The 13,831-nt window shown below is 42.1% G+C and overlaps 1 protein-coding gene across 1 annotated transcript; it reads right to left on the reverse strand.

Moving 5' to 3' along the window:
* Nucleotides 1–6,492: 6,492 nt before the first annotated feature.
* Nucleotides 6,493–9,996, reverse strand: LOC139655226 (peripheral myelin protein 22-like). Its single transcript, XM_071532571.1, has 5 exons — nt 9,878–9,996; nt 8,967–9,056; nt 8,677–8,770; nt 8,405–8,545; nt 6,493–8,110 (listed from the first exon to the last, which is right to left on the reverse strand). Exons 2-5 carry the CDS (start codon nt 9,042–9,044, stop codon nt 7,953–7,955), a joined length of 471 nt encoding a protein of 156 aa, XP_071388672.1. The 5' UTR covers nt 9,045–9,056; nt 9,878–9,996; the 3' UTR covers nt 6,493–7,952.
* Nucleotides 9,997–13,831: the final 3,835 nt, after the last annotated feature.

A 13,831-nucleotide genomic window follows, 5' to 3' on the forward strand; every position in this document is an offset into this window, starting at 1 on the left:
CCACCAGCCAGGGTCAGTGAGGTTGAAATAACATAGCTACTTCTGTTTGACCCCTGATTGGCCCACAACAGCCATCCTTCATTTGATCTGCTAGCAGATAGCAGATATCCCATCAGCCACTCAGGCCCATTTAGCCCACTGAGAGATGACTGGCTGTGATCGAATCATTTGACATTACCTGAGCACCCCCCCGAGAGCACTAACCTCCATGCCACTAGAGTCTCATGGGAAAGAGTCATCTATCTATCTATCTATCTATCTATCTATCTACAGTGAAAACTTTCCTGCATTTGAACAAGTAGACATCAGGATATGAGAGGGGCTATAAAATTAACTAATAGCAACAACATTATGATATTCACACTATGCCAGTGTTTGGGCAGTATTATATTTTAAATTAATGAATTGATTGATTGACTGATTTATTGGTCCGTTAGGAAATTCGTCTTGTGACATACAGACATCAGATAAATAACACCACGAAAGATAATCCACTGCAACAACACGCAATAAACAGGTACAGTATTCATTGCACGCTGAGTTGAAGTGAGTTGAGGCCGCTGAAGTTGACGTCTTCTAAATTCTTTTAAATGGTATTGGCTGAAGTTATGAGCCCTAATTAGCATGCAGCAGATACAGTCAAATCCTGGACATTAATTCTAGGAATATAGTTTTTGGGCATGGCAAGAGATTTCCCTCCTTACTGTCACCCTCCGAATCCGCCTTACTGTCAAACACTGAGCAGTTGCCTGGTGCTTAATGGGAGTGCAGACTAGTTACTTGTGTCAAAGCGGAGTCACATTATCATATTCAACGACAAAATGACCAGATACATTTATTAACTTAATTTTGGGGTGATTGTTGCTTAAATTATGTATGAAGAGAAGAGAATCTCTTGGCGCTCGCGCTGCATCTTGTTTTCAAATCATTTTAGTGCCACTTTGAGTGTGTAATAATCCTCATGTGCGTACATGTGCAAGCTCTCACAAGCGCTCTCAAATTATCTGCATATTTTCATCTCCAACCCCACTGTGGGGAGTGTATTTGAGGTCCATAAATGGATCAGTAGCCGTGTAACCACTGTTCCGTGTTCCCCCACAGTGATGCATCTCGGCACTGTCACACCGCTCTCTAATTTGGAGGAGTTCTGCTCAGGCCTGAAAACACCAGAGAGCGGCAAGACAGATACTCTCAGACTCACAGTTGTATAATTAAAGGAGAAATGTTTGCCTCAGTAGCCTCGTCACACTAGTATAGAAACCCTTGTTAGCCACCAGTGTTGGATTAGAAGGACTATTTAGCTGGCTAGTGTGGTCACACAGCTTTTCTGTGTTTGAGTCCGTGTGTGTGTGTGTGTGTGTGAGAGAGAGGGCGAGAAAGAGAGAGAGAGAGAGAGAGAGAGAGAGAGAGAGAGACAGAGAGAGAGAGAGAGAGGACACACACAAGCACACACAGAAACAGACACACATACTGACACACACACACACACACACACACACACACCACATTGAGGCACCAAATGTTACCATGGGTTCCAACTTTCCTCCATGGTATTTATGGAACCTGTTTTGATGTGTGTAAAAAACAGCAGTGAATAATTGATTTTTCTCCTTTTTTTTCCATGCAACCACCTCTCCACCATTATATGAATAATCTTACTCAACGATTGAGACTGGTTGAATCTTGCTGCTGGCGCTGAATTATTAATGGACACATTGTTTTGATTAAGTCTCAAGTTACAGGAGCGATGTTTTGAATCAAATATTATTCAGCATCACTTGGGACTGAGTGAATACAAATTGTGATGCTGTTTTTTAAACTTTTTCCCTATTAAGTGAAGAAATACAGGAAATAGATTTTTTTTTTTCAAATCCATATGCAGTGTTTGAGGTTTTGCTTTCAATAGTTGGTGCAATATTAAATCTATTGGCTGTGGGGGCGTGGTGAGTTATGAAATCATTTTAACAGGGGAATAAGTGCGTTAAGCCCCTCTGTCACTCCTGATGGCTGACGGTTGAAGAAGGCTTTGTCTCATCTGTGCCCTGCTCTTTTCTATGCAACTATGCAACACCCAAGAGCGTGCAAGATGGGTAATTTAGTGTATTTGAAGCATGCCTTTTATATTCATGCTCCTAATTAACCTAGAATGCATTCATACCCTGTGTGTGTCTGTGTGTGTCTGTGTGTGTGTGTAGGTGGTTTGTGTGTGTGTTTGTGTGTGTGCATGCGACTGCATGTGTGGCCATGTGCATGTACTAGGTGCTTATGTAGAACACATTTATATGAAGTGGAAAAACAAGATATATTCTTGTCTCTCCTACACTTGTCATCCTCCACCTATATATCTCCGTGCCTCCCTCTGAGCTTGGGGCAGGAAACGGAGCTGGGAGATTCCTGTGCATGGCGGGGGTCGAGGGCGGACGCTAGCGGCAGGATTTAACGGCAGGGGTCACGGGTCAAAGGTGCCTCCAGGTTCCACATCTGCAACTCTGCCCAGATCCTGTCCCCGGCTGCCGTCAAAGTGGGCAGCCAGCCGCACTCTAATGTGTATTAGCAAGACAAAGGGAGAGGAGAGGGGCGGGCATAAGATGGGCTTTGATTTCTCCGAGATTTATGGGCGTGATGAAATCAGCTTTGAATACACTCGGCTTGCCCATTTTCTCTATCGTTTAGCCACATCTGAAGGCTCCGGGGTTTGATCCGGGAGACAGACACCCGGGATAGAAAGGCAACAAATCTAAAGAGAAAAAGAGAGAGGAGGGCTGTGGCTGCCTCTAAAGTCCTCGCATGTCCTATTCAGGGCTCCATCAGCTGGCTGCGGCCCATTGTACATGCTGCTTCATGACCATTACTGCCTCGCCAGAGAAAATCCCAACCTCAGACTTATGGAAATGATCCTGATGTGTTCCTGGGATACCAAGAAGGCACTTGGCAGCCAACATCTTAATGTCCTTGGCTCTTGTTTTGCAACAGTTTAACGCAAAGGAGAGTTGACGTGTCTGTGAAATATCCTGGCCTTTACTAAGTGGTGATGTATGTATGCAACCACAAAAGCACGTACCAAGTGGATGGCGATGAGGGTGGCTTCCTCTCAACCCCCGCACTGACCCCACCCCTCTCCCCCATCCTCCTGCATGTCCTGCAGTAAATACTAAGTGCCCCCCAGTGACCCTCCCAGTGATAAATAACCCTTAAGGTTAACCACGTTTGAAATGGAGCTGTGAGGCCATTATAGGCCTCCGGAGTTTTCTTGACATCCCCAATATGTTATCAGTATGCCCACGGGCTTTTACCGGAGCTGCATTAACTGGCCACTCTCTTGTGTCGGGTGCTGATGAAGTTAGGAAGAGCTCCTTTAACCAATGAACCTGAGAATGGGATTTTAATCGTTGGGCTGTATGTTCAGCAGTCTAATTAGATGTGTTGTAATAAGCACCTAGGATGTGTAGGATGTGAGCTATTTGCGTATGTGTGTGTGTGTGTGTGTGTGTACTCACATAGCAGAAGATGTGAACTTTTGTAAACACCTGCCATATGTTAGGTTGACTGGGGTGAGACGTGTGTTTGTGTGTGTGTGTGTGTGTGTGTGTGTGTGGGCATGACTGTGAATACATGTGGATATGCATGTTTGCACGTGTGTTTTTCTGCACATGTATGCATGTTTGCGCGGCTATGACTGTGTGCACAGCCGGTGTTGATTAGTATGTGAGCTAATGGTGATTACAACTAGCCGCCTGGTTGGCAGCTAAAAAACGTTTCCAACAGGAAGGATCTTGTGGTGTTTATGTTTCATGGCTGCTGGTGTCATCTCTATACACCAGACTGGAGACTGGAGGTCTGATTCATGTCAAGCAGTCAAGCATCAATATGAAAGCTAGAATGGTTCTGCATTGTAAGTGCACCATCCAGTCATCATGTATTCAAGGTATCCACAGAGATACAGAGTATATCGAACTCTTAGTCTTATATCGACCAATCAGCTTGCTTTCCATTTACACTAATATGAAGGAAAGTGGCTTAACCATGCTAAAACATAGTCCTCTGGCACACAACTTTAGGGGAATTGCTTTTGTTGTTGTATAGAACAGTGGTTCTCAACCTGGGGTCTGGGGACCATCAGGGGTCCTTGAGGGGGTTCCAGGGGGTCTCCAGCAGACTGATGAATTGTTAAACTTCAGCATTATTTAATTTACAAGATGTTAACACAATTAGAGAATGTAGGAGAATGATTATTTTGATCATAGTGTCACTGTTATCTCTCTACCTACAATACAGATAGTCATGGAATTCTGGACAAAATCATATCTAACAATAAAAATATTCTCAGATTTGGGGGTCTGTAGCTTTAATGCGTGCTAAATTATGCGTCCTTGATTTGAAAAACCCAAGACGATTCCATACAGAGTGAAATGGTTGTTAATTATTTTTCATTGAAAATTATTCAACTGCTATTCAGAGTGTGTGGGGGAGACTCAGCAGTGTGAGATCAAGTGGCATTCAAGCCTCATCAGTAGCAGCCAACCTCAGGTTAATGATTTGACAGTTTCAGACGACAGACGCTTTGACCTCTTTACCATTACAACATTTAACTTATTCATCGTGATTTGCTGCAGTTTACATCCACTGAAACACCAAATGTGGTCTCAGTTCACCCACTTCCTCAGCAGTGCATCCACCTCTTCTTCTACTCACGCTAATGATAAACATATCGCAACACAACACATCAGACTGACTATTTCATCTGGGAAAGATGGCTGTCAGAGAGCTCTGCAATCATTTTGTAGTTCAAACATCATGTGCGTACTGTAGTTTTGTAAAGTTTGAACACTGGCATTCATAAACTTTGTGTCTGTAAAAGACATCCTGAACTCCTTTAGATCAAAGGCAGAATCCTATTTCAATAATCCACTGCAATGTCAAACTTCTGAGAGGGAAATAACACGAGAGAGGATTAGTGTCATGTTACGCCAGTATTGTATGCTTTAAACAGGAAATAGAATGGGGAAATTTGTAACCCTTATTTTGAGAGAAACAGCAATATGTTTTATACCATATGTCTCAAATAACAACTCATACATGGTTGTTTAATTTGTGCTGAGTGAAAAAACACTGGGACAAGGGACAATGAATGACAAGAAGACAAAAGTGTGTAACAGTCACCACCTAGTGGAATTTCAGGCAATGGGATCCTTTGATATTATTATCCTCATCGCATGGGCTTTCATTGGCTGATTGCTTTGTTGATTGATCTTGCTGCAATAAATCTAACCTGTTGCATGGAAATGTTTGCATACATAATGGGTAATTTACTGCAAATAAATATGAGTAAATAACACATCCTGATGTAGCACTGCTGTCTTCCCTTTGACCAGCTTTGTGATTACACAGCAAAAAGGCCTGGTGCAAAAAGTCGCTGTGGCTCGCTTCTTAGAACCGCAAGTAATTTGTGTGTGCTGTTATTCAGATAGAAGTAAAGGGTGCTTGCTTGCAGAGATGAGACTCCTTATGGGAGAGTTCAGTGAGCAGCCTAATGATCCCACATTAACAGCTTCAATGCTCATTTGCGCTTAGTTTTGGATGGTAGTTTGATTAATTTTCTAAGGTTAACGAGAGCTTTGGACTTTTTAATTTTCCACGTTTGTAACAAAATTTAGTGGATAAGTGGAATTAGAAGGTGGACAGAATCCATTTGTTGGGCTCTTCCCCGGGGCTGCAGACTAAAACTAATACTTGCACACTGGATTATAGGTTCTTCTGCCATCCAATGGTCATACCTGCACCTTCCTCAATTCTCAGTGTCCAATTATTTTACAGTAACTTACCCCAAACCAGAGCGTTGCTTGGATTACATAAGATATAAGTGCCACCACTGGGCTGAACAGCTGATTGGAGTATCTGATGTGCTTCCCAGAGCAGGTATTACTTGCCTGATCAAAATGCAGAATTCTTAATTAAATTGACATAAAAACATGTGCAAGCATATTTTCATGTGATGAGAGTTTTCTGATGTGTAGTAAGTCAGACATTTGATATGTAAGATGGTGGTGCTGTCTTCTCCAAGAAGCTCCACAATCCTCTGCGTAGTGGCTAATGAGGAAAACATGTCTGCTTTTTGTATTGATTTTTTTTTTTTTTTTTTTGCTATTATTCCTTGAAATGCTGTTGAGACATTTTTTCTCAACCACATTTAACGATACCCCTTGATGTCCGCTGAAACATTTAGTGCCTGTAGCCTACATGGTGCCAAGTTTCCAGCATTGTGATAGGCTGGTCCTCAAGTTGTAGGCAGGTGGAGCTATCTGTGTGTTCAGTTAAGCATGTTTGTTTATAGTTTGGGTGCCAGAAAATTAATGGACATAACTCTTATAATATAGCCATTGGAAAAGCTATTTTACCATGATATTTAATAAGCACAAATATTGTAGAATCATTCAATTCATTTCAAATCACAAAGAATTTATTCAGTAGAATATTGTACATGATACAGAAACAATGTATTTTTTCATTTTTAAAAGCTAAAATTGGTCACTTGGTCATTTTGATTTACAAACTTTCCCTCACATAGTCACTGCTTTAAATTGAATTCTTTATCTTGCCAAAGCATAACTGTGATGTGCTTGGAGATTTCAACAGTACAGTGTTGTGCTTCCCTCAGGTGAATGATGGAGGATAGAGAGTTATAGTGTATCCCAGCTCCACCCAGTGGTTCAGTTTAACTACTACAACAAGCCATGTGTAAGTACTGCATGTCAGACTTGTATCATTCAATACTCTCAGTCTATCCCATATGCACACCCAGCATTGGTCCAGAACAAGATGACTAAACCAGAAATGCTGGGTCTGTGCTGCACTGTGGGCCAACTAGGCTAAATGCCATCAGTCTGGTGTATTTGTGGTCCATTCTGCCAAGTAGACCACCGCTAGGAAGTATGCATTGAATTGGAGTTCAACTTTGAACAGTGAGCAGAATTTCTTTCAAAAAGGTTTATTTAGAAGAATACTGACAAAAAAATGCAAAGTTGGGTTTGTACAAAGCAAACTGATCACAGGACACGAGACACTTGCTAACAATGTTAAAATGGCACACAAAGTAGGCTATACATTTCAAGAATAGTAGATTAAAAAGCACCATTTTTCAAAACTAGAATAGAAAATGCAAAAACAATTTCTATTTGGCATATCAAGTACAATGATAATTCAGAATAACTTCATTCCTTCAACCTCATCATTTAACACTTCTTATTTTGATTTCTGAGGATTTTTCTCATTTCCTTCAAAAATAAAACAGATATTCCAAATAAAGGCACATAGGTCCAAAGCGTTTGACAACCAAAAAAACAAAACAAAAAACAATTAGAAAGCGTGATATTTTGGCTGCTGAAGCGATATCTCTTTGGCACAGCTGTATGAACCGTGATAGAGACACAAGCTCTATCGCGTAAATGAGCATGACAACGTAACTTGACAACACTATGTACAAAAAGGTATGTAAAAATGTTATAAATATGTCTAAAAACCACAGACACTATGTACATCTTTGGACTGAAGCAAGGCAGGATTACTCTTCTTTGTTATCACACATGATGGATACGTGGAAGTGAAGTGGGGTGCCAGTATGCAACAAAAGTCAATACGTCAACTGCATATTTCTAAGCACATTTTGGAGACACCCTGTCACCACTGGACACATATCTAATGCTGTCAAATTACTGTTTGAAAGTCAGGACGCATTATTTTTCAAGTGATGGTGACAAAATTGAAATAGAGCAAAAAGGAAGTCTCCAGCACTGACGGGTGTCTCCATTTTGTGTTTATCACTATCAAAGTGACGCATGCACTTTTGTTGAGTTGTTGGGATGCCAGTCTATGGTCTGTGGGCAGTAGGCACAGTGCGGTGTTGTGGTTAGGGGTCGCCTAGCTACCCCTCCTCGTTTCCTCCTCTCCTCCCTCTCTCATTCTCTCTTCCTCAGGACGATATAAATGAGACCGCTGATGAGACTGAGAGGGAACGCCACCCAGGCCAACACGTAGGCATAGCCGAAAGCCGCACCCGGATCTCCATCTGGACTCATCACGGTGTAGATGATGGCCCCGCACATCACAAACAGGCCTGGGGAGGGGAGGAGAGGAGAGGAGAGGAGAGGAGAGGAGAGGAGAGAAGAGGAGAGAAGAGGAGAGAAGAGAAGAGAAGAGAAGAGAAGAGAAGAGAAGAGAAGAGAAGAGAAGAGAAGAGAAGAGAAGAGAACACAATAAAAGGAGAGTTTGTGTTAATTACCATTTCATTGGTGGACTGTAAGTGACAGTTAATTATATCACAACTCTCTGACAGTAACAGTGCATTGGCTGCCGCCTCCCACATCTGCTCAGGGCGTGACCTGTCAGTGTGCGATGAAGTCATACTCACTGGACAAGATCTGGAAGACGGCGGTGAAGAAGAAGCGTCCGCCCTTGACCATCCTGAATAGCTGATACACAAAGGCGATGAGGGAGAAGAAGCAGAAGAGCACGGACAGGACCATGAGCGCCTGCACTGCCTGGATCCAGTCTAGAAGTCAGACAGAAACGCATTGGGTTTATACTGACGGAGAGCACGGATTTGCACAGTAAACACAATTTCATCAAGGCATAATGCGTAAAATAGTATGTGTCAGGAGAGGTTGACAGATGCTGACTAACCTTCATCGCTGGCTGGTTTGCAGTGGTAGCCTCCATTATTTGTGAGGCAGCTGTACCACAGATCTGTGCTCCTACCCCCACCTACAGTCCAGGCCTTGTAAACACAACAACACACAACCATATAATACTTCTGCAGCATCCAAAGTGAAGAGTAAGAGCCTAGTGCTATGATAGCCAACAGGGAGAGGTAACAATCAGACAAAAAAGCAGCTATACACTATATTTATTCATATCATGTCCTTACACAATTTTAAAGTGGATTGAAAAATGGTAGCAAGACTTCGACTTACATTGGCAGCTGTCGACACAAAGAGAAGAACCAGGATGATAAGGTGCAAGACAAGCACTCCGAGAAGGATGAGCAGCATTTTCAAGTAGATCTGCAGATGAGACACACAGGAGACACAAGAGCATCAGTCAAAACACATGAACCTACCGCCAAAGCCCCAGTCAGATGTGCAGCTGAACACCAGCTCATCGCGACGCCAGGTGGCGCTATTTCCTCGCTGCTGCACCAACCACAATGTTTACTTCATTTTGGGAAAAGTATCCCCTTACATTCAAACGTGAAAAGCATGAAGGGAGGACTATAATGTCTTCCTGATGGACCTGAAATGTTCCATGTTGAGCTTTAAACCAGGCTGCATAAATGAACTAAATCGATTATCATCTTGATTTTCAAAGATGGAACTTTTATAATCGGTTTACAAGTAAAAATGAACTAATTAAATCTCATTAAGTGCAGTTATGCATGGTTGCATAACAAGTGAAAAATGTAGCCTACTGGAGAAAGGCCAGGCTAGATCAGTTATAAGTCACGCAAATAAACAGATGATGAGCCGTAACTAGTGATTCATGAGGAATCAATGCACGCTGCTCGAAAACAACTCAACCCATCTGCATGGAAAACATTCCAGCGTAATGCCGCCATACATGAGCCTGAACCATTATCAGCATAATCTCAATAGACGCATCTAAACATACCGCGATGATAAACGACCGATTCAATCAGTTAAAACGGCAAACTATATATCCTAGAAGCATTTTCACGCCGGAGCGAGAAGGCTATAAATAAATCCAAAGTCGATATAAAGTCCAGGGGTGAAGGCTCTATTGTATGAGTGGAGAAAAAGTCAATAAAAGAAACAGCTCACTGAGTAAAACAAAAGGAAAAAGCGCTCCGCAAAATAGTCCAACTTACAAAAAGGTAGAGCTTTTGTTTCCGCGGAAAAGGGAGTGCTGAAGTGAAGAGTTGGGCAACTATCACTGAGTGCCTGCTCTGTAGACGCTTTCTCTTTAGCGACTCTTCCAGATGTGGCTCACACACCCCAGCCGGACTCTTTCTGTGCCTGAGAACACCGCCCTGCAGGCCCTGCACGTCACCAGAGGCCGCTCCAAAACTTCCCCCCCCCCTTTTTTTTTTTTTTTCTTTTTTTTTTTCTGTGGTAGCCTATCCCCATGAATTTACTAGAGTCCTAAGGATAGTATGGGGAATTTATAATATGGTAATACACTAACAGTCAATAGTTTTTTTTTGCATTTTTCTTTATTTTGACTATTTTCCAAATTTTAGAATAATAGTAAAGACATCAAAACTATGAAATAACACACATGGAATTATGCAGTGGCCAAAAAAAGTGTTAAACAAATCAAAACTATGTTATATTTTAGATTCTTTAAAGTAGCTGCCCTTTGTCTTGATGGAGAGGCAAAGGCTTTGGAAAGAAATGCATTCATAGGCATCAACTTTACTATTTGTCTTTAAAAAAAAAAAAATTTCAAGCATTTTAAGCATTTTAAGCATAAACCTTTAGATCAAAATGGCTTTAAGATAATGAAAAACATAGTACATTCAATCGGGTGTGTCCAAACATTTGACTGGTAGTGTGTAGTGAGCAAAGCAAAGCCTTAAAAATGCAAGTTTTGTTTTTTAATCGGTGACTGCCTCTGCACCTTGCCTCATAAGCATTCCTGTAATAAACTATAAGGACTTATAGTTTGGCTATGGTATTCAATAGTGAGTTTATGGTGTAAGGCTACTTTATGATTTTGTTTTATATCCTATGGTGTTACTATCATATTCCTGTAATATTCCTATAGGATATTAAATATACTGTAGTTGATAGTTGTGATATTTGTATGGTAGACTTCTAAAATTTATCATAGGTGTCCTATAGGACACATAGGCCTACTCTTTTCATGAAGTGCCCTGAGGTGAATCCAGGTAAAAGCCATTATGCCTTATTGATTTCCCTTATTATATCTAGATAAAGAGTTAGTAGATAACATGAGTTAGATGAGAATTTTTAAGCTTTGAGACAGTTGAGATGTGGATTGTGTGAAAGAGGCTGCAGCTCAATATCAGGAAGATGTCCCTAATATTTTGTATATTCAGTGTAGATTATAGTTTGCGGGCCACACCTTAAATCCTAACAAGTTGAGCTATAGCATGAGTGAAGTCAGGATGACTCTTTGCTTTGTTCCAGATGGTTGAACGTGGCTGGACAACCCTATTGACCTCCAGTGACTGCATGAACTGTGCACACTGAGCTCTGTAAAACACATGTGTCCGGCGGTGTTCCAGCCACACATCCATCCGCCTGTTTGCGTGTGTGTGTGTGTGTGTTTGTGTGTGTGAACAGACCAGCCCTCTAGAGGCCCCGCGGTATGCCCAGAATGCCGGTGTGTGTGAAGCAGGCCTTCTGTTTACTCCTGCGTCTGGGGAGAGTGGGAGATTTCATCCAACGCCAAAGGGAGTTTACATGGCGCTCCACTGCAGTCGTGCTAAATTGATGGAACGCCTCGGATCTCCGAGCGTACGAGACTCAAGGATGAGTGACCATGATCGAGGCGGCCGCCACCGCAGTCTGCCGTGGCTCTTCATCCCTCATTACACTGCGGTCTCAGGCCATTTCATCACAAGTGACAAAGCTGTAAAACTAAACCAAAATATAAACAACGGCAATGAGAACAGTGACAAAACAACAGCCACACAATTCTGAATCCATCGTGATGCAGTGGTGATGGTGATCCAGCTGCAGTAAGGGCACGCAGCTCTGTGGTCAGGGCACAGAGCTTCCTGCCCCTCTCTCTCTCTTGCTCTCTCTCTCTCTCTCTCTCTCTCTCTCTCTCTCTCTCCCGTGCATTGCTGCCTCCCAGCTTGGCTCATCAGGTGGATTCCTGTGGTCTGTGTTTGTAAACATGCAAGGGGAGGAACTGCGGGCCGGTGCCGGGGCTGGCTGTGGGATGCTGGGCACGGCACTGCCTTTACTGGCAGAGCTGGGGGTGAGGGGGGGCTCTTTGAAAAGTCAGCCGACCGCTCAGCTGTATGTGTTGCTGTTTATGAAGATGTAATTGGTGCAGTGGAGTGAGTGGTTGAGCAGGACAGTGCCAGCAGCAGCAGCAGGGTGAGAAGTCGAACCTGACTGGCCCAGCTGGAGCAGGTGTGAGGAGAGGCTATAAATGTCCCGGTGGTCTGACAGCATTCACACACAATCCTGTGCTGTTACTCACTAACTAGAAATATGCACAGCAGAATGAATGTTTTCCTGATGAAGTGTAAAGGCCCATTCACAACTAGAATGATAAAGATAATTGTAACAATACATTGTTGCTCAAGCATTCACACTACAACCATACCTGTGATAAGTTCCTGATGAAGCCATCGCTGCAGTGAGCTACCACGTTCTCCCGCCCCTTCTTTCTGAGAACTTTACTTTGATTGGACGGAAATGTTTTATTGTTGTTTCTGCATCCAGAAAGAAAAAAATTAGGCCTGAGATCAAACCAAAAATATAGTTATAGTTTTGGATGTTATTGTTCTAAATGTGAATGGGCCTTTATAGTTATTGGGAACACAGACATCCTATTTACTTAGAATGATTTAAATTATTTTATGAGTTATATTTACTGTTATCGTTCTAGATGTGAATGGACCTTTAAGTGTTTAAATGTATGTAAGAGGAAGAAGATGGGAAACAGTCAACAGCAGTGCAATCATTCAATCAATCTATTTATTGATATTACTAAAAAATGCACATGTGGCTTCTTTTGATGACTCATTGTTACCAGTTATTGTTTGAAGTTTTAGTATGATAACTTAAATATTCCAACATGCTGGAAGGGCATACATTGCCAAAAGCCCCAATGATTGTGAGGACACTCTAAAAAGATATGTGTGTTTGGTTTCTCTCATTTTGCCCTGTACCTATTAGTGCCAATCTCTTTGACTGATTACTTGGTGCTGTCGGTGGCAACTCAACCATTACCCTGAAGAGTTAAGACCTTTCTTACATGACTGATAGCACTGGAAATCATCCAAACAGACTCTGCCATTTCCCTCAAACCCATTGAATGAAAGCACGCAACTTCTCTTCTTTTCAAAGTGAAGGATTACAAAGCAAACAGGCCGGAGGAGCTCACCACTGACAACTGCAGTCACTGCCATTGTGGTGACGTTGTAGATTAAATTTCATTAAAACTGACACGCCCTGCTTCATAGAGGAATTCATCAGCACACAGATGAGGCACAGAGAAGGAAATCACAAGCATACTGTTTTACGCTTCATGGCCTATCTGAGCATGTGAAGTAGAAAGCAGTTCCCAGTGCATGGAATATCATGGCAGACGTGCACTAAATCTTCACAGACACATATGATTGATTTGTTGCTTGATTTTATTTCAGTATGGACAGCCCATATGGGCTTACAATACACATATGTCACATTGCTATATGTGTGTGTGTGTGTGTGTGTGTGTGTGTGTGTGTGTGAGACAAACTTATTCCTGAACAAAAATTCAGGTATCACACAAAGTACCTTTTCTGGAACATATTTCAACACTTTTATAATAAATTAAGCAAAAGAAATTAGCAGAAACAAAAAGTTTGTACCTCAGAGCTACAGTGCTGTTTAGGTCTCAGCCATCTCTTTCCAAACACTGACAATTGAGTTTGTGCATCTACTCAATAACTCTCCTTAATATTGAGAAGGTAAATTGTTTTTTTAGGCTTAAACGAAAGCAAAATCACTCTGGGTTCGCATCAGGGCTTGTATCAAAGTCAAGTGGAGGCTTGTAAAGCATTTTACTGGAACAGTCTGCTGTGTCGTGGTGTGACTCAGACTCAGTTCAAGCCCAGCCCTGGTAAATGACACTG

This window comes from Centroberyx affinis, unplaced genomic scaffold (assembly GCF_046629955.1).
Source record: "Centroberyx affinis isolate AG114_WGS23_722 - 3 ecotype Tasmania unplaced genomic scaffold, CSIRO-AGI_Caff_v1 ptg002214l_1, whole genome shotgun sequence".
NCBI classification, from domain to species: domain Eukaryota; kingdom Metazoa; phylum Chordata; class Actinopteri; order Beryciformes; family Berycidae; genus Centroberyx; species Centroberyx affinis.

Bases quoted from the DNA above. Each gene is read 5' to 3' on its own strand.
- LOC139655226 (XM_071532571.1), bottom strand. From the start codon at position 9,044: ATGCTGCTCATCCTTCTCGGAGTGCTTGTCTTGCACCTTATCATCCTG. The intron at 8,771-8,966 runs GTAAGTCGAAGT...TGTGTTTACAAG, and splicing joins TTGTGTCGACAGCTGCCAAT to GCCTGGACTGTAGGTGGGGG. The intron at 8,546-8,676 runs GTTAGTCAGCAT...TCTGACTTCTAG, and splicing joins CAAACCAGCCAGCGATGAAG to ACTGGATCCAGGCAGTGCAG.